The sequence below is a fragment of the Centrocercus urophasianus genome, unplaced genomic scaffold, assembly GCF_019232065.1.
Source record: "Centrocercus urophasianus isolate 14NV4802_14NV808 unplaced genomic scaffold, USGS_Curo_1.0 seq_2, whole genome shotgun sequence".
In the NCBI taxonomy this organism is placed as follows: domain Eukaryota; kingdom Metazoa; phylum Chordata; class Aves; order Galliformes; family Phasianidae; genus Centrocercus; species Centrocercus urophasianus.
In genome coordinates, this window is record NW_024884755.1 from 9,114,240 (window position 1) to 9,135,480 (window position 21,241).

At 41.2% G+C, this 21,241-nt stretch overlaps 1 protein-coding gene across 2 annotated transcripts in view; it reads right to left on the minus strand.

Moving 5' to 3' along the window:
* Positions 1 to 1,761: 1,761 nt before the first annotated feature.
* The window catches only part of LOC122161876 (protein BEAN1-like), a 37,134-nt gene continuing 17,654 nt past the window's right edge, over positions 1,762 to 21,241 (minus strand). Inside the window, exons 3-7 of one of the 2 annotated variants that reach the window (XM_042821613.1) lie at positions 13,626 to 13,835; positions 11,566 to 11,707; positions 8,917 to 9,055; positions 7,720 to 7,930; positions 3,539 to 3,624 (exon numbers count right to left, since the gene is read on the minus strand). In XM_042821613.1, the coding sequence (XP_042677547.1) occupies positions 7,721 to 7,930; positions 8,917 to 9,055; positions 11,566 to 11,707; positions 13,626 to 13,835 (701 nt within the window). In that variant the 3' untranslated portion in view covers positions 3,539 to 3,624; position 7,720. Of the gene's footprint in view, positions 3,625 to 7,719; positions 7,931 to 8,916; positions 9,056 to 11,565; positions 11,708 to 13,625; positions 13,836 to 21,241 lie in introns of both variants that reach the window. The other variant, XM_042821612.1, reaches the window with a different exon arrangement.

A 21,241-nucleotide genomic window follows, 5' to 3' on the forward strand; every position in this document is an offset into this window, starting at 1 on the left:
GTTTTTCCCTCCATTGCAGTTGGGCTGATTTTGCCAGAGGAGTGCTTTTGGAACAATATGAGAAAAATGAGGAGGATCAAGGACCCAAAGCCCAAATGGGCTGCTGTGCATGCCTCTGGGTTCCTTAAAACTTTCTTTGTGCCTGTGCAGTTTTGCTTCTTGGCTTTTCTTGCTTTGGTAGAAGTGAGAATGCTTGTGCATGTGGAGCTGCGTGCAATTTACCACACAGTTGTGAGTTCACAAGCTGGTGTTGAAACATGCATTGCTGTGAGCAGAGGAGAAGGGATGAACGCTCTTGTACAGTAACTTTAAGAGCCTGTGCTTGTAATTCCATGTGGAGTCTGTTTCCTCAGGTGGGAATTGTTGTCAGCCTGTTTGAGGAGCAGTTGGAGTTGGAGGTGGGTTGTGCTCAGGACATACATTACTCATCTTGCTGTGCTTGAGAATTATCTATTTGAAAAAGGGGGGAAACATCGACCTGTTACTGACCTGCTCCTCCCTCCCCTCCTGACCTTAGTCTGAGGTACCTCTGCATGTGTTTGTGGTGGTTTGCGATGCTTCACCTGAGGGCGATACTTGCACAATAAAAGCACGGAAGCTCACTGAGTGCGGGTGCGTTCTTTAATAAAAGTTGTATGCGAAGATCCGTATACCAAAAATCAAAGCAGAAGAGATGACTACAGAAATACAGCATTGCTGTCTTGTAGGTAAGAAACAGCATCTCCAAGCAGTCTGTGTTTTCTGATTAATCATGTAATAAACACAAGGCCTACTTTCAGCTTGGCTTTAGGATTACCATTACAATGATACCAGAGTTTAAGGTCTGATGAGCGGCTGTGAACTTCTGAGTTTAATGGGAGCTGACTTGTACTCTCGAGGTGCTCTGCCCGTTTTGCTGGAATCTATCAGGGATCCGAAATATGGAGTGCTTTGGTTGGTCACTGGGTGGCTGAGCCCTGCTGTGTGCTCTGTGCTGTGTGACAGGCGACCGCCCCACAGTGCAGGAGCAGGCAGCTCTCAGTGCTGCTGTGCCTGTCCTCAAATGGGGAACAACTTTGATTTGATCTACTGTAATTTCAGTACAGCAGTTTTGTTGTGAGGTGAAATATGAATCTCCCGTTTTCCTCAAAAGTCTGCTTAAAATATATTTATTCTGTACAAATCAAATTATTATTTTCCTCTGATATAAAGGTAGTGGCAGGGCCTGAAATCCATGTCAGGTTAACAGCCAGACAGAAGCACTGCCCACAGTACACAGAAACTGGATGCGTTTGTATAACAGAGCAGACACTTGTGAATGGCTTATCTTCAGCAGAGCTCCCAGCTTTGCTGTACAGGTAGGAAAGACACACATTCAAAAACTGAAATCCCATTTACCTTCTGATACTTGCTAGATTCCCTCTCCAGCCCCCAGCATCAGCCCACAGTTCTGGTCTGTCCCAGTTGCATGTCCTGTTCTTCCTGTGCTTCCCTTCACTTCTTATCTTCCTGCCAATAAAGCTGGCTGCTGAACTTCTGTGTTGGCTTTTTCTTCTGGCCCTATTGGTAGTGCAGCATTCTGTGTCTTATTGCAGGATACCTTGTGTGCCACAGAACTGTCTCCACTGGTACTTCATACAGAATAGCTCTGTCCATTAAAGATACAAGTACTGAATGTAGTCGAAATTCTGCATTGTCCACCAGCTTATTTTGCAATGCAAAATTGTGAGTTTTTGTTGTTTTGGGTATAATACATTGAGAACTTCATAGATCTGCAAAAGATTTTTTTTTTTTTTTAGCAGAATACATGTTTACTGTTATCTGCTTGAAAAAAATGCATACTTATCTGATTCCATCATGTGCTTATGACTCAGTAATGGTATGATTTACAGAGCAGTAAGGACCAAATGATTATTTCCCAACTTATATATTTGCATCGATCTTTGGAGTGTTGAGTAATGATTACTGTTGCAATTTTTTTACTATTTACAGAAAACTGAAATGTAATTTTAATATTTTGAACGATATTTGCTGTTAAATACGGTAATATGTTTGCTTATATTCCTTTCTACTTATCTCTAGGGGGGGTAATAACCTGAAGTCCATTTTATCAGTGTAAAAATTACCCATTTTTTCAGTGAGAACATCTCTAAGAGATTTAGTGCAGATGCACCTCTGATAACTGTGCTGAGGAAAACTTGGTTGAGGTCCTTAAGTGGAGACTGCATGTAACGTGCAGCATGAACCTCATTTCTGTGGCTTCCTCCTGCTGCTTCCGTGAGCACTCATCCCCACCTCCCCACATTCATCAGATGAGCACATGAGAGTCCAAGCCTATGACCTGGGGCTAATGTGAATAGCAAAATGTCAGCGAGGAGGGTCACGTCTAATATGAGGAGTTTCTGTACATAGTGAGTTTCTCCATTACTGTGCATGCCAAAGCCAGCATCTACTATTTACTTCACTCTTCTTCAGTTATTGGAGGTCCTTTCTTAATCCTGCAGGCTCATAACTGAAGTTCCTGACAGTGTAGGCATGCTGGAAGGAGTTCAAGGTTCCAGGTGTGCCAAGTGAGGGGTGTGCAGCCCTGGGCCCTCACAGCTGGGCGCAGTGCCCTTGGCATAGCAGCTGGTGTTGGGTCAGCTACTGCTACCCTCCTGCTGCTTGTTCCTGACTTTGTGAGAGATTTACAGCAGGTTTTGGAACTGGCTGGGGTATCTGAGGGAAAAACATGGGTATCAAAAGATTCCTCTTTTTTATTTGGCTTCTGTAGGGTGCTGATAATCATGTTTTGCAGGCTGTGTTCTGTTTCTGTCTGTGGAAGTACATATTTAGAAAAAGAATTTTTAAAAAATGCTTTGTTGCCAAGACACTGGATAAAATGTACTACTGACACCTACAAAGACAAGAACTGCTCTTCTCCTTCCTTCTGTTCCAAAGCATGCACATTATCATCAAATCGAGGAGTAAGCTTGACTAGATAACATATATACATATATATACATTGAGTGGCAATGTCAGTGAGATCTGAGATGCTTCAGGAAGGCCATAGCACTGCTCCTCAGTGCTGCTGTCCTGTGCTACGTGACGCCATGGAACACTTTGAAGCACAAAGAGGGAAGTTTAGGTAAACTTTCAAAATTCACTGTAAAAAATAAAAAACAATCCCATTACATCCCTTAGTAAAGATATAAAATAGGTAAAACTTTAAGAGGTTTTATTCTTCCATTTAAATGTGTTCTTTTTCTCAGTCTGAGTTCTTCAGAAAGATGGAAGGAGAAAGCCCCTTTTATTCAAAGGATTTGGCTCAGAACGGTCTGATAGTCAGAGGGAGAGTTTTTCAGTACTTCCACTGGCACCAGCGGGATGGGGATGCTGTGCTCACACATCACAGCTTCGTACCGGGGAGCAGCCTCTGTGGGGAGCGACGACAGAGAGATGGATGGGATGGGCTGCTGCCAGCCCTGCATCCTGGTGGCATGGTGTGCTGCCTGCCCTGCAGTCCCTGCTGCTGCTTCCTCCTCCTCCCGGCTGATGTTTATAGATATTTCATTTCTTTGACAGGGATCCGTAAGGGAATAGGGGGGGGGATCATCTGTGGGAATATATATTTGCGTTGCTCCTGGCCCCACGCATTCATCATAGCTGAAAGAAAAACAAATTTTTCATTAGATTCCTGTGAAAAATGCCACAGTGCATTATTGTCAGCATAACAGGGGCAGGTGAAGTGAGAAGAAAAGGATCGTCTAGTGGTTCCTCAGCCCACATCCTTGCTTACCCTGCCATGTAAGGCACTCGGGAACTTAACGCTTAAAAGCACATCTCCAGGCACCTGAGGATAATCCCTGAGGTCTTGGGGAAGCTCAGACCCTGTATGAATCACAGCTGTGGCTGCAGCACTGTGCCTGGCTCTGCGTTTCAGTTGTACCCGTGCCTGATGTTGCACTGCTGGGCCCACAGCAGGGTTCAGCCCTCATCTCAGCTCTTTTTAATGGGCAAACTTATGAAAGGGTGGGGAAAAAGCATTGTTGCCATTTTTACAGTTATGAAAAAAAGATTTGGAGATCTTTAGATGGAGTACTGTACCAAATCCTGCCTTCCTTTCTGACTCACAGATCTTTAGGACATCCTTCAGTCTGTGCTCAGTCTGAAACCCACAGGGGGGCTGTCTGGGCTGCAGATCTGTACTTGCAAGACAGCAGGATTCCTTGTGGAGGTGCAGAGCTGTGACAAATAATTTTGACAGACTCATGCTGGCCATTCTGAGTCTCAGCAGAGTCCCCCGTTGTGCTCCTCCTAAACTGGAGTAATGCAAGAAAGACTGGTCTGTGGGATTTTCATACAGAGCCAGCTCAGCTCTGTCCAGGCTTTGTGCCATTAAGCTAGAGCCAAGGCAGACTGCTGCCTCCTTGCTCCACCTGCACTCAGGCCTTGCAGCCCTGGTGTGAAGACAAATAGGCAGATCGGCCTGCTGGGCTGGCAGCCTGGTGCTGAGCTGGGCTCTGCTTCTGGCCCCTTACCTGGTGGTCTCCTACCTGGCTGCCCTGGCATCACCCATTTGCCCAGAAAACAGCTGACTCTACTTCTACTATCAAACCAGCCCAGGTGTAGTGGTTTGAAAGAAGGTTCTGAGCTCACTGGCTATGCAGGCAAATTTGAGGAAGAGGCATAGCATTGTGTTCTTAAGCACTGGACTTGCTTTATTAATGACTGCTTTGTTTAATTGTTTCAGGATCATTTTTAATTAGATTGAGGGAAGGAAGAATGGTTCCTGTTTAAAAGAAAGAAAGAAAAAAAAAGGACAGAAACCCCCTCTACCACCAAAAACTCCCAACTCTTCTCCCAGTCAGCTGACCTGAAAAACAATTCTGCTGGAGCCAGACAAATTAAGAACCCATTTCCTCAACTGCAGTAACTGCAGAGCTAGCTATTAGGATCTCAGATATTTCCTGAAACATAGGATATTTAGCACGTGTCCTCCCTGTAGACTGCAGCAGTCACTCTGCCCCTGTAATTGCGTTGCTGCCAGGCTAGACCCAAGCTAATAAACCCTGCTTGTAGATTATAAGTGAATTGCAGCAAGGCAGCCCATATCAGTTACAGAGAGCTCAAACCTCTTGAAATCAGCCACTGAGGCCCTGCCTTAGAAGAATCCTGGCTCCTGCTGCACTCAAACCTTTCCTTCAGCTGTTTCCTTTCTGCTGCTGTTGGCTTTGATGCTACTGTTCTGTGGCTGGGTGATAAAAGTGGTTTTGGGGGGAGAGAAATTTTCCAGTAAGGAAATGGTATCTTAGCACAAGGTTAACAAACAACTCAAATACCATAGAGGTGTTCATACAACAAACAATTCAAATATCCAGAGGTGGTTTTATTTTTATCCTTCTTCATATTACTTTTTATTCATCAGGTCAGTGGTCTTAAATTTAGATTGGAATATCCTGATTTCTCCATCAGAAAGAATTTAAAACCATGGCTATATGCTCTGAAGGTCCTAAGTAAGGCAGCTAGGTGCTTCAGGAACAAACCTCAGCAGATGTGAGGTTGAGTTGTTTTTATACAGCACGTGGAAGAGATTGAAGTCCAGTCTCTACTAAGCCCACTGCATTTCGAAGTGAACCTGCTGCTCTTGTACAAGATTTTAGACTTCAATCACAGACTGAGAATAAAGGAAGAATCTCTCCTTGCAGGGTTACTCCCTCTGAACCGCATCTTTACTTAATTTACATTTTGCTGACCTAAAGCCTAGCGAATGTATTTGAAATCTTTGCACTGGTTTTGACTGATTTAATCAGGCTAGTGAATAGCACCTGCTGGGTCCTGTTACCATAGCAGAAGAGAGAAAAGAGTTCTGGTTTTGGAAAGCCCGCAGTGATGTGAGTTTTGAGGTGGAAAACTGTGAATCCCTTTGCTGAGCTGCAAAAAGGAGGAAGCCTGTCTGTCTACTGATTCTGGGCCTGGCGCCCAGAATCTGCCACTGACCTGAAGGAGAACGGGCACAGTGTGAGCCTTCTGCTCACTGCTGTTACCTGATCATCCACATTTCTTTCCCTTGGATTTAGTTTGATATCTTTTATGGTCTGTAGCTTAGCTCTATAAAACTAAAATGCTTGGTGAGACAAATATTGAAGTGGCATTTGTGAAGGAGACCTTTATGCACCAAGACACATGGGTGGCAAATTATGGTATTTAAAACCTGTCATTTTGGTGTTTTGTTCCAAATATCAATATATACACAAAAATGATCCAAGGGGTGGAATGCCTCTCCTATGAGAACAGGCTGATAGAACTGGAACAGGCTGTTCAGCATGGACAAGAGAAGGCTCTGGGGAAACCTGACAAGCAGCACTTCGGTAGCTAAAGGGAGCTCTGAGAAGGAAGGGGACAAACTCTTGAGCAGACTCTGTTGTGATAGGACAAGGGGAAATTCTTTCCAACTGAAAGAGAGGAGATTTAGATTGGATATAAGGAAAAAGTTTTTAATAATAAGGGTGGTGAGGCACAGGTTGCCCAGAAAGGTGATGAAATCTCATCCTTGGAGACATTCAAGGTCAGACTGAACCGGGCTCTGAGCACCTGATGGAGCTGTGGGTGTCCCTGCTCTCTGCAGGGGAGTTGGACTCTTCCAACTCAAAACATTCTATGATTGTATACAGTAATGTTTTCTTCCTGCATAGGATGGATAAAAATAATCTCCTTTCAGTTGAAGAACTTTTTAGCTTGTTCATGGCAGTACTGTATGGCCAAGGAGGCAACTACAAATCATTAAGATTGCTTGTTTTTAAGATAAACTCTTATATTGCATTAGCAGTTTATGGTCTGGATACTTAGTTTTCCATATTCTCTTCAAAGTGTTGCACCTGTAGTTGCAAAGTTTCACACTGGAGAAGAAGTGAATAGATCCTGCCTTTTTCTGCAGCAAGGTGTGCATCAAGAACTAAGAGGTGCTGCTGAGTTGCTCTGCAGTGTGCTCACCTTTTGACATAGCTTTGAGCTTTCTTTATTTTTGCTTGCAAACAGAGCAGTCTGGGACAAAATAAATGAGCTGCCTTTTATTAGCTAGTATGGACTCCAGTACTAGGGGGGGGAAGAGGAACACATGCTGTGTAATGAGGGCTGCCACTGTAAAGAACCACTGCATCGGCAGCAATCAGTAATGATCATTCCTCATGTTAAATTTATACTGTTATGTGCAAGTCACTTAAGTATAGTATCTGGTTTTGTTGATTTCAGCTGAGATGTTGATAGCTGTGAAGCTTGGACTTGCATAAAGCTGTGGCTTCAGCATCCATAATGCTAAAGGGAAGTGTTCTCTGCCCTGCTTCATGCTCTCACTCTTTTTCTTTCTTGTTTCACATGAAATCATGCAAGCTCTTTGCTCTTGCATTTTCTGTTGCATGATTTTGGTGTGAAACCAAAAATGCTTGCTAGCGTCTTGCACAAAATACACTGATAGTCATTTTATCTGAGAGATTGAGTTCTGAGATGTTGTTTACATAAAAACAAACCTGGTGTTTGATGTTCGTACAGCAATCTCAAAGAAAATCCCTTCAGACAAAAAAAGCAAGTGCTTTCAGAAAGTACTTTGTTACCTTAACTTAGTAATGGACCACAGGAACGTGTTACACTGCTTCTCTTGAATATCATTTGTCTCTTTATTAACTCTTAGAAAGCCCTCCTTGGTTACATCTAGTACTTGTGGTGAATTCACTTCAAGCCATTTGTTTTACCCAGTTGCAATACCTTAAGGTTCAGGGTGCCTTACAGGCAGACATGAGAAGGTTACTGACACTGGGATGTGCTGCTGTCTACATTTCTTTGCCTTGTTTCTTGTCAAAATGACTTCACTGTCATCACAGATTACATTATGGAGTTTTGAAGTGGTAACGATGCCAGGAAAGGGAAGGAGGACTGTGATGCCTATTAACTCCATCATGCTGAATGTAAATGTGACCTGCAAAGAAAAGAATGTTATCCGAATACCACAGGTCTTCAAGCTGACTTTGTTGAATTGTTTGGGGGGACTGAAAATAACTTCATGAATTTGTTTGGTCTCCTTCCAATAAGCATTAGAATAGCTTTGTTGCTAAGGAAACACTAAGGATCTTATTTAACTGCTGTCATTCATAAATTATGACCTACTCTCTGGGGAAAGAAGAAGGTTCTACTTAGAGAGTTTCTTAAGTCACAGACAGGAGCAAATGAATAAAAGGCAAATCTGGGGAATGAAACATCCTTCTGTGTGAGATAGATGTCTTTTTGTTTACTTCGTCTGTTACACGCTGCAACTCCACTAGAACTGCTCCTGCATTGTTTCAGTTTTACTGATGACCTGCTGCCTTTTAATGATGGTAACCACTAATCCTTTCCTGGAAAATACATGCACTGATAGGTTTGAGCTATGCTGAAACACCACAAAGGATATTTATGTGATGTTTTTGCCTAAGAAAGAAACTATGTGTAACATATACCCTTGCTGGCTGAACTGCTCTTACAGTAGCATATCTCAAGAGGCATCGTATTTTCTTAGGTTTATTTTTCATTTTAATGTTTTCCATTTGGTATACAGGTCCATTTACCAACTATATTCTAAATTCTGCATGATTAGTGATTTGTTGAACATTATTTTCATACAATACCAAATCATTTCATGTTACTTTGTCTCAGTTATTCACTTTAGTTCTTAAAGTAACAGCTGAAATGTATTTGTTTATTAAAATAACACCTCAAGCTGTTGGAGACCCTTAATATCTTGGAAATAGACAGATCATACCCACTGTATTTTGTTTTTCCTTCTATCCTCATGTAAAATCAACCTGACAGATGCTTATAGAGTTTTGAAATTCATTAGAGAGTCATTAATTACCCCAAAAGTACATTTTTTCTAAATGTGTAACTTTCATAGCAGTAACAAAAAGCATTAATAATAAAAATCCTTACTTTTGATACGTTATGGAGAACTGCAGAGTAGTGGGATGAGCAACGATTGCTTGTGTATGTAATCAGTGTGGGCCCCTGGGTTTTCCTTTGGCTTCCAGGTGAATCTTGAGGAGGCAGCACCCTGAGCACCTGTATGTCCCTCAGGCACAGAATAGTTTTGTAGGGCAAGGAAAGAGACAGGGCAGCTTCTGCCAGCCTTGTTACAGAGGAGAACTCGCACGAAAGCAGAGATCATGTAGTGCCATCCTGTACATGCATCCACGTATGTGTTTCCAAACAGAAAACTCCACAAAGACAGAAAATCCAGTTTTGGGCAGCTTTCAGATTGGAAATGGAAGTAACTTCTAGTATAGTTTTTTGAGACCTGTGTGCTAAGGAGGTATGTACTGAATGCTTATCCTGAGAAATCTGGCCAAGTGCCTGCTCAAGTTGTTGCCTAGATGTCAGCTCATTTACTTTTATTAGTAAAGGCTTGTGGGTGCGGGTCCAAATCCCAGTGTAGTTTGTGAGTGGGTTTATATGAAGTTCTACAAGTTTAGATGCCAGACTCGGAACAACTTTTCACAATGTGAGGCTTCTGCTAAAATATTTACATCATCTCTAAAAGCCCATCTATTATCTAGTGTGACTTTATAATACATAAAAGGTTGCTTGTAGAACATGCCCAGAATAGAAAAAACAGTGATCGTGTGTTCACACTGCGGAGCTGCTTCACAAGAGCTCTTATTAAGGCCTGTCTGATGTACTCCTCACCTGATGCCTTGCTGCATGCTTTTACGGGTCTGGAAAATCCAGAAACACTTAGGAAAGTACGCAACTGCTTTTCGTACCATCTTAAAGCAAGAACAGGAAGAGGTTTCTCCACTGTTCTCCCTACTGCTTATGTATACAGGCAGTCAGAAAAGGGCATGGCTTAACTTAAAACACAGTCAAAGAAGAAAACAAATGTTAATCACCCATTCTTTGCTGCTTGTAAGGCACTTTTCTGTAGAAAGCTTGGAGCCTGCTCTGTTTAATGCTCTTTCTCCTGTTCTTTGGAGGAAGTAACTGAATTCCTTCATGCATCAACTCATGGTGCATGAGGCACACAGAGAGTATACAAATGGTCTGAAGAACAAATTTGTCACTCGTGGGCAGTTGTTGTATCCTCTAATGAAGTCTGTCATACAGCTATGGAAGAAACTGCTCTTTGAAACGAGTACCTCTCTTTGAAACGAGTCAGTTGTGGCACTGCTGTTACTGCAGGTAACTAGACACTACAAAGTCCTGCCATTACAGCTGCACAGTGCAGGTTCAGTCTAAATAGCCATACTGGCAGCTGTCCTTCTTTGCAGATACTCATACAGAATAAACAGTCCCAGACTGAGAGGTAAAGCGTGGTTACTAGGTGTGCCAGAACAGTATGTTTTCTTCAGTTGTGCTTTCTGATAGAATAATGACAGCAAGATAATAGAAAAGTGAGGCTTGCTTGAAAATATGGAAAGATTTAGAGTGGTTTCTTTTTTGCTGCTTGTTCAGAACAGTTGTAAGGTCAGTAGCAAGTGTAACATGGGAATTTAAATACCTGCAAAAACAGTTTACTAAAAGCTGTTATTTTTGTGTGGCATATCAGGCTACTTAGATTGTCAAATAACATCTGTTAGCTTTGCAGTTGTAAGTGACAGGCAGGTAAGAGGGGTGATGGAGATTGTATTACATACTAATTTGTGTAAATGTAATCTGTGATGCCTCAACATATGTTAATATCTGAATTCTGGGTATATTGAAACATTTTATTTTTGGTATTGTAATGAATATATGTCCATAATGACTTTTTTGATTTCTGACTTACTAATGACGTACCCAGATGTTTTCCAAACACACTGGGTGGGACCTGCTGTGAGCTGACTGACTGTTTTATGCTGTCATACCTTTAACATGCGTGAACAACAGTGGTAAAAACCATAAAGTCAGTTTTATATTGTTTGCTTATTTCATAATAATTTCTGCAAGCATTAAAGAGTGGGGAGTTGCTCGTGGTATTTGAAAGAGAAGAAAAATTGAAGGGCTTTAGAATCCTTGCAAATAGTGAAATAAAGCTGGTGAGAGGAAAATTCCTTGCAACTACAGTAACAAATGTGCTTTAATTGGAAACTTGGCTAAATGGTTTAATTTGTTCAAGTCTGTTATGGTTCCAAGGCATTATAAATCTGAAGTCTCTTTTAATCTAATGACAATAAAACACTGTTGGGCAGGACTCTGATGGGCACCCACTGAGGCACAGCTCATTTCCTCAGCCAGTAACAGAACAGTAGAAAACCAAAGGTAGGGATTTCTTCTTGGAAAAAAAATTCCCTCCAAAAGTGAAACTTAGTAATTTCTTCCAAAAAAAGATTTTCATAGATGACTAGTGTATTTCATTCATATGCCATCAAAGTTATTGATAGGAATATGATTATCAGTAGATGATAAATGCCTGTACAGGTGCTTTTACTTAGCAAAGACATTCTACATTGGAAAACTAGAGCTTAAACTAAACAAAGTGTTTGTAGGCAGAGTCTTTTGACCTGTGTTTTTGGAGTGGATGTTGGTCTAGCAATTTAATTTTCCTCTTTAGTAGGCTTTGCATGTACAGGACTATAACATTTAGAATCTTCAAGAAGTGCTTACCGTGGAGGTGAATCGGGATACATGATGTTGACCTGAGAAAGTGTATCCAGATAGGAACCAAAATCAAAAGCTGGGGGAAATTCCTCCAGGCAGGTGGATCTCAGCTCTCCAAAAGAGCCGCCGTAAGAGAAGCTGTCTGGAGCTGGAAAACAAGCAGTTACTGTTTGCTCTTCTTTCTCACTGAGACAATACTACTGTTTATAATGCTGCCATACATCAGAAAACAAAACCTATCTGAGGCAGAATGGCTGTTACTTAGAGCAATCAGATCTGACAGGGCATTTCTGTTGTTTTATGAGCCAGCCGTGTCAGTGTGAATGAGCTGCGGTGTTTGCACAAGGACTATATATTTAGTGCTGTTGTACAAAGTGCAAGTGGCTAAAGCTCTTCTGCCTCAAAGGCTGAAAATGTGTAAGTCGTGCTGCATACAACTTCAAAGCACAAGCAGGACTGCTGATGCACCCAGGAAATGCGTGCATCAAAACCTTGCCAGTTCTGCAAAGGTTTTTAAAAGCAGGCTTTGGTGTGACTGTGTGTGTGTGTGTGTGTTCAGAATAAGCTGTGCTGCTTAGAAAAGCTCACAGAAAAAGAAGAAAAATGGGAAAATACTAGAAAAAAAAAAATTCTGCTAGCTGTTCCAGGAGTTCCCTAATGCTTTCACACAAGTTTCACAGCTCTAGAAATACCCAGGAGTTGATGCTATTTTGTATCTTTGGTGATAGCTAGCTCTCGACATTCTGGTTGAAAGTTCCTTAAGAATGTCCTGAATTGTGGAAATGCAGCAACTCCCTGGACTTTCCTATTCTTCCATATGAAGTGGTCCTTCCTTTTCACTCAGTGCTTTAAAATGGTTCCTGGAGGCAGGGGCCAGCTTTTAAGGCGACATCAAAGCCGCGTTTCCCTGAACAGAGAGTAAAGGGCAGGACTCACTTGTGCAGCTCTCAAGCTGTGTGTCCATCCTGCTGGTAATGCTCACCTCTGCCAATCTCTGCAATCTGTGAGGAATTCTACCAGCACTAATGGAGTCTATCAGGTGCTGTGCTTTCCTTCTGCTCAGCACTGAAGGCAGCCAGTTTCACTGTGACTCCTGCCGATCTCTTTCTGTCTGGGGGACACATGCTGAGATAGCAAGAAGGCTTCTGCTAATGTACAATTTTCACTTTAGGCAGACTGACACAATTCAGTTTAAGATGATTCTTTTGAATTTCTCTGAAAATGTCACCATGCTTGATGCTTCTTTCCCCCATTTTTTTAGTATTGTTATCTGTAAGAAACAGTTTGAAAATTGTCCTTTATGCCTTGGCCTGACTCCAGGGACTTCAAAGGAAGTGAAGTTTATATAGCACTTCAGAATCTATTTACTGTTTCATTTTTTTACTAGCTGGATACTTAAAAAATAACTTTTTGTAATTGTTTTTCTCTTAAATATATGAAGAATCAAAGTGTGTAATTTTCTTGACCAAGTGGCTTTTGACTTCTGATCAGCAAGTGCCAAATTGGCCAAAAATGTGATTTTAGAACTACACCTTCGTACTTCCAAGTCCTTTTAAAGCACAGGGGGAAAAAAAAAAAGGATAGTAAACCAGTGTCTTTAATGATGTTGTCTGTGTAATGGCATTTTGATGACCTATTTTCTTTACATCCAGTTTTAACTTCTGTGCTAAGAAAAGAGTTAATTGTCAAGTCAGTTGTAGCTTAGGGCACAGTGGAGAAGTCAAAGATTCCTGGCTGTCCAACAAGAAGAAATCACAACATGTATTATACACAAGGGCTGCAAGGGGATATGAAAATAAATTATCAGTAGTCTGGTGACTCGTGCATTTGTCAGGGAAAACGCTCCGTTGAAGAGATGCTGTAGGCCTTGTTTGTGTCAGCCCCCAGCTGTGGGGCTTGTACTTCGTGAAGATGCTGCTGAACCGCAAAGCTGCCTCTTATCAACGCCTCATAATTTTTTACTCATTTTGTTTTTATATCCTTTGCACAGCATCCAAACTCTTTGTTGCCCTTAGCAGCAGATATTAATAGTGCCAAGAACTGTTTCACTTTACCTAGCTTCTTACCGTAGGCAGTGTCTCTCCTCTGGTGTGGGTGTCTCAGCCGTCCGTCCTTCCGCAGGCTGCCAACAATGATGGTGACACAGGACAGAAACAGCACAAGTCCGATCACTACTCCAGCCACCAGAAGGGGAGAAACAAGTAAACTGGCATCACTGCCATTCTCGGTGTAGCTGGGGAGCTCGCTGGTCGGGCTGCTTTGGTTCAGGTGAATTTCTGCACGGCAGAGACAGGGAGAATGTGCCAGTGAGGAACAGGGATGCACAAAGTGTGGTCAGACAGATGCTAAAGCTGAAGATTTTTCCAAGTGCTGAGACAGCCTGCGACTGATCCATTGTATAAAATCATGCTTTAAGGGATAGACCATTTAACAGACCAATTTCTGGAGCTGTTAATTAACTGACTCTGGGGGATTCACTGAGCAATCATTTCCCTGCTTGGGAAATATCCTGCTGGAATCTATGATGTACCTTGCACAATGGTCACTTATTTCTGGAAAGACCCTTTATATCATGAAGTGATTGAAGCTGAAAGAACTGTGCTGAACCACACAGGGAAGAATGCTGAAACTCAAAAATGTCACTCTCAAGCAGAACAAAGGATTCGGGCATTGTTACCAGGCATGAAAAGGCTCCAGGGTTTTTCAGAGGAAGTTCTGGGCAGGAGTGAAGCAGGGGAGCATACTTTTGCAGAACAGGGCATCCTTTAGCTTGCAGGATGAGTCTGCATCCCAAGGCACAGATGTGGGGCAGAGGAGTGAACAGAGTTATGGGTCAGAGAAAAAGGAATCTTGCTGGATTCTGTTAACTCCAAGTCTTCTCTTGGGGCATTTCTGTGTGAAAAAGGGGGTGAAGATACTGAGGCAGAAAGAGACATAAGTATGTTGTTTATCTGTCTTTTCTAAACTGTGTATGTTTTAACACTATCTAAGTAAAGAGTAACTGTGTTTAGCCTACATATTTGATAAATTTACACTAACATGTGTTCTTTAAGGAGATAAAAATGAGTTTTCACAGCTGGAAATCTGTCTGTTTGCCTAAGGCAGCAGAGCTTTGGAAACAAAGCTTGTACTGGGAAAGAGAAGAAATTATGCAAAGGATTAACAGAGTCTGTCCCACTTGGAGAATGTATGTGACAATTATATTGTTTGTTTCTACCTTACAGTTAAAAAAACCCACCAAAACAAAACAAAAAAAACCCTCAAAACTTGCAAGATTTCTGGTCCCAATCAGTACTACAGCAGTGCTGTGTAGGGATGCAAGCTTTCAGCCCGAATGTTGGAAGCCATCTGTCTCTGTTGATTGTTTCAGTATCTTTACAAGACTATATTTACTTTTTTTCCATCTAAGCTGTTCTTGTATCTCCTAAAGATAGATTTTAGTGAGACTGCAAAATGAAGGTAAGAAATATAGTGATCTTCACAACGAATCTGAAGATAATCATCCATCTGGAGCACCTGATTAGAGGGTTTTTCAGTCCTGACCATTGACTCGGACCCTCCTGAAGTTAGGAGGTGACCAATATTTGGAAGTGGCCAGGTGGTGGTCATGACACAGTGTTAAATATTCAGGTGATCAATGAAATCAGTCTGCTAACTGTGACAATTAATGATAACATATAAAATAATGAAAGCCTGAAAGAAATGTGTACCTTAGTAAATGATGTGAACAAGTGAGTATTTAGTCACTTGACATTCCAGTTTACAAACAGAAAAAAGCCATTTCTATGGCTCCCATTTTATTCATTCCCTGACATGGGACACACAGTATGGAGAGAGAGATGATGCAGAAGACTCATCCAATTAAATGGATGAAAGAAGTTTCAGATCAGTTAAAATTTAGGCAAACATATACTGTAACTTAAAAAAACCAAACACGCACAAACGCTATGAGTATGTAAGCCTGTGAACAACATCAGAAGCAACATGGGTGTTCAAAGTGCCTTTGGTTGTTGTGGAAGTTTCAGAAATCTTGTTGGCCAGAGGTCATCTGAGAAGTAAACCGCTGTGGCAGTGCACTCATTCTTCTTTGTGTCTTTGACTTTCTTTGGAAAGTTTCCCCCTCCCATTAGCTATGTATGAGTAAAACAGAATTTTGTGGATGCAACAAATTACTGGAGATGCAAGCTATGTATACCAAGAGTAGCTTTGAAATCTGGCATGTTTATGTTTTTATATCTGCCTATCTCCCTGTTGAACAGAGAAATAATTTGTTTCCTACAGAAACTAAAACTAACGAATTTTTTGCTCTATTGAATGTTCTGTGAAATAAATGCATGCTTTTAGAAGTGCAAGTACATTCTACATAGATTTCAGAAAACATCCATGTTTTCCCAGCTCTTTCCCTTTGGGATGTGCTACGTGGTGTCTTGCAGTCATGATACACTTAAGGTGATGGCTTCAAGCCAGCGTATATTCTCATTGGCTAACACCCGACATTGGGAAAACTGACTGGAAATATTAAGCCAGACTGGAGAATTAGCATGTAGTAGCTTTGGTTTTTTTTCTTTCTTTTTTTTAATAGTTTTTCAGAAGCACTTGACTGTTGGCTGAGAATCGTTATGAGCAATTAAGACAGCCAAGAAATGTGCTGAGCTTTTACAAAACATTATGTGCCAAAAGGAAAGACTGAATTTGCTGAAAAGTGATCCTGTAGTGTTAAATGTGGGGGAATGGGATGCGGCTGAGGAGCAGATCCTATGACCACTGTGCCACAACTAAGCTTTCTCAGTGCTCACAAAATTCCAGTCATGTTTCTCATTTGTACAGCTTTTTTACTATCTGTGTTGGTAACGTGCTCAAGCAGTGTGCGTAATCCTGCTGGCTTTTAGCAGCCTTGTTTGATCAGATTTTTTGCAAATTCTGTCTTTGAAAGATGCCAATATTGCAGTTTAGTTTAAATCACAATTGCAGGAAACAAACACCTTTGGAAATGAACAGAAAGTACTGGCAGATAATGTCCTGGTACTTCTAGCTTATTTGGAATGATAAAAGAATCACAGAAAATTGCAGAATGGTTTTGGTTGAAAGGGTCCTTTAGGATCATCTAGCTCCAACCTCCCGCTACAGAATTAAGGGAAGAATCCACTTTGTTGCCATCCTGATGAGATGATGGGGTGAACCTGGGACGTGAGTTCTTCCATCTGCTGCTCGGTTGTGGTTTTCAGTTTGGTATCGAATAATCCTGGAACTGGATTTGGTGACAAACTTCCCAGCAAATTCAGAGGAAAAGAAGAGAGGCTGTGTGTGTGTGCTGTTAGATCTTATGAAACTGGGACAGCAGGTTAACAACTTGGCTAATGGGAAGGGAAAGAAAATAAGACAGTTGAGCAGAGTTTTTTGGTAGATTTTTAAAAGTTTAGCTATAGAAGTCAGCTTGTGTCTGAGCACATTGACCCTTCCTGTGGTACCACTCAGTGTGAGCACTAATATTTGGTCCTATTTTGCTTAATAGGAATTTAATGGGCTATTGGTGATGTCAGATAGAAAGTACTCACTTATACTCTCCCTTTGTACTTGAGGAGTGATCTTTTTATTTCAAGACAGCCCATCTATCTAGAACGTTCTCAGAGCTCCCTTAGTAATTCCAAGTCATGTCTGTTTTATCTGCGGTTTCTCGCTCTCATGAATCCTTCTCTTTTTGTGTTCTTAATCTAATAGAACCAAGTCTCTGGCAGAGACAGGACATATTGCAATACTGCTCTTATTAGAGGAATGAATCACTCCCCTTAGCCCAGCTCCTAAAACAATATATGGTTGATAAACTTCTCTGGTGGTATTATTTTCAATTTGACATGGTGAGTCTGGTCCTGCAGGCTTTGTGAGTAGCTGCAGTGACTTACTGCAGGGGGAACTGCTGAGGTGACTAATGACTACAGACCCTGCATTCACATTAGCATTTCTGGTTTTGAATTTTTGGGGGAGGCAAAAGATTTTACTTCTGGCAAAGAACGTTGAATAAATTTTTCTTATCCAAACATGTATTCTTTGGATAAACTGTATATTTCTGCACATAAAAATGTTTAATTTTTTCATTCAGAACAGAAATATCTGTACACTTATGTAAAGTCCACAAAAATATCAGCAGTAGCAGTGCTAACCTTTTCTCTGAGGTGGGGTTTATTTTTTCAATGAAATTTCAAATTGTGAGCAGTGCAAACATAAATACGTGAGATCTGCTCCTCCAAATACGGATGCCACCGTTTGCACGAGGCGTTGCTTTTATCCAGTGATGGGAGCTGCGTAACCTGACACAACACAAACAGAACATTCTGGCAAGTGCAGCTGGGAATACAGCGCCCATATGGCTGCTCTGTGAATACAGGGAGCCCATACTGCTGAGCAAGCACGTAATTGAGAATGAACGTACTAGTAGAAAATTGCCCGCACTATTCGTCTGCTGTTAGGCAATAAATGATTCATCTGCAACATCCCTTGAATATGACATCACTTTATTATACCCAGCTGTCCTTCCATCTCAACTGACCAACTTGTAGAGTAACTCCACATTGCTGAAAGAGATGTAGTACAGCTGGACTTCTGGGCTGTACCTAGGGCTATTTCTCCTCCTCATTAACTTCTCTTTGCAGGGAAGCTCCTGTGTCCTGTCTAACTTGGTGGTAAGTGATGTTGTAGATGCAGTTGAGTTAGATTATGTCAGAAAGCAATGTTTCAGTATGCAGATGTGTCACTGAACGTGGGTCATTCCAGATACAGTCATGGTTTTGTTTCCTAGGCTGATGTTTACTGAGCTAGAGCTGAAGCACACTGACAGCAGTTGCATTACCCTGGCTTAGTACAATTATTTGTGGTTGGCCTAGCTTCTCTTATTATCTTTAACAAATCAAATTAACAGAAGCATATGGGATTGGAAGCAAGTGGGAGGAAGCTGAGTATAGGATAATGCATATCATGCTTTGATTTTAAATGATCACAGTAAAGTATCTCAAACACTGAAGCAATTTAAAGCAATTTAAAGCATTGCCTCATTTTTTTCCCTGTTTGGGACAGTGCTGGAATATGTAGCATCTTTATCAAGGGAGGAGATTGACAGATGGCAAGAAGGAGTTGAGAGATCCCAGTGAGGCCCACAGATGAACTAAATTAGTGGAAGTGGTAAAGATTTTGTTGATTCTTCATTCTTGAGCAGTTCCTGTTCAAAGCTGATTATGAGTCTGACCAAGAGTGGCCAGCTGGATTATGCACTGCTGCTATACTGTGAAATAGGCCTCTGGCTGCAGCTGCTTTCACACTGCTTATTTCTACAGCTCCCAGAGAGGAGCTCACAAAGTGAGTGAAGTAGGCGTGTTACAGAAACAACCAAAAAAGGTTCTGGATTTCAGACACTGATTTTGTACAGAGCATCACTGTAGCACGGGGAGGAGAGAGAGATCATTCAAGTCATTGAATGCAAATACCCCATGAGAATTGAATTCCTGCCCGCAAAACTACTGGATTCAAAGCTCTTCCTTGTGGATTATAAGGAAGGTTGGAAACTCTTGCTTATGCTCGATAAACACCAGGATACCATCTGCTTATGGGGTTTACTGTGGTTATCCCACGTATAAATCAGGAGCAGCTCCAGGTCAAAATCCAATCTGCATTTGATTTATATTTATACTCAGTTCTACTCTTTTATTTTTGTGCAAGCAACCTGCTATTTTTAAATGGAATGGAAGCTAACCAGTTTTTTATTTTTGTTTAACCTCTCCAATCTCTGGCTGTAGTGAAGGATCTCAAAAATTTCAGTTATTCCATAGAACTGAGTTGTTCTCATAAGCGTTTACTTTTGTCAGGCATGACACATCTCTGGCACATATTCCATGAAATATGTCTGACAGATCTGTGCTTTCTTCCGATTCCTTGTCTGAGTGTCTCACTTAATGATAAAACTGAAGCCTAGTTCCTCTCCCTGCATTGCCCCCTCATCATTAATAAGAAGAGGAAAACACTGTGCTTTCACTGCTGTAGGACCTAAAGCAGATTGCAAGAAGCTGTGATGGCAAACTTACTCAGATAGGAATAACCAAGGCCTGGAAAGTCAAAAACAAGAAAGTACAGGAAGCTTGCAGCTATCATTAAAAACTGGAAGGTGGCGAATTGATGAGTGACTATAAGGAAGGGTTTTGTAGCTCTGGCTGTGGCAATGGCTTGTGTCATTACAGCATCCATTACAGCATGCATTAGCTGTCTCTGCCTTAATGCCATCCATCACATTCTTCCTATGCTATAGAGCAGGTGCAGGTAACAACTGCTTCCTTATTATGTTCAATGTTTAAATGGTATTTAATAGGAACTGATGATGATGTGAAGAACAGTTAAGGCCGTTGTTGGTCCTTCTGCATTTCTCTTATTATCTTGTAGCAGAGTTGAGCAAGGGAATGGAAGACCAGAATAATCTGGAAACTGTTCTCTCTATAAATCAGATTTATGAGAGTCGTATAAGTAGTACTGGGGAAAAAAAGAATTCTCAGTTCAGGAGGCCCAAGAGCATATTTAATTCTCTCTCTTGCTGCTTGCTGCTGCTGTGTGCAGCCCAGAGGCGACTCACGTGCTCTAGTCTGTATGTTTTTCTGCTCTCACACTCAAGAGTAAACTGCCTCTTAAGATACAATTGATATTCAGTAATAATCTCCTAGGGACTGCCTCAAACTTTTACCTTACGTGGCATCATATGGTGTACATGCTCACTGATTAAAGACTCCTGGTATAATTTTTAGCTCATGTATATTGTAGCTCATGCTATTTGATTCTTTTATTGCTTGAGAGTCCATTAATCAGAGCTTGATGGCAGCTTATCTTCCAGAATGAAATGGTTATTTTTCAGAGTCAAAGAATAAATACATTCTTGCTGTCAGTTGCTTATTATTTTAAAATTTGCAGTAAATGTCATTGTATACAAAGGGTTACTTTGTCTCACCTGGTTATTGCTACTTTGAGAGTGTAACCCAAGCCCATGTTTATTTTATTAACCAGGCAGAACCCATAAATTTAGGTTGTTTCTCTGCAGCTAACATAGTCTCTTTGATCTTTCTGAACATGAACATGTGTTCTAATAGGAATTAAAGCTTTGCACTCTTTTTAAAAAAAAAAAAAAAAAAAAGGAAAAACATCAAAACCTTATTTAGAATGTCAGACTGTGTGGTAGAAACATTTCAGAGTTATCTGATGCACTCAGCTTAAAGCGAATTAGGAGCATATTTACAGGTACAAAAGCTGCCCGTGACCTTGAGGAGCTCATCCAAAGCAGAAAGGGTGGCCTTTCCTCTGAGATATCTACCTCTGCCTTTTTATCATGTCTACTGGCTATCAGATAATGACTTTTCTCTTCTTGCATTGACATCCTTATTATAGAGCCAGAATGAATAAGATTGGATCACCAGCAGCCTGCAAATTGGGTATGTCAGAAGAAAAGAGAATGGGGCTGCATAAGGGCTGAGAAAATAAATCTTCTCAGATGCTGTGGCTTTAGGGTATTATGTTGATGTCACAGCAGCGTGTATAGGTGCTCTTTCAAATTAACAGGAAAAATCTTCCAATTTTCAGATCCATGGTCTATTTTATCAACATGATAAATACCATTGCAGTGAAACAAATCACTCTGGAGCCCACTCTGTGATGGCCA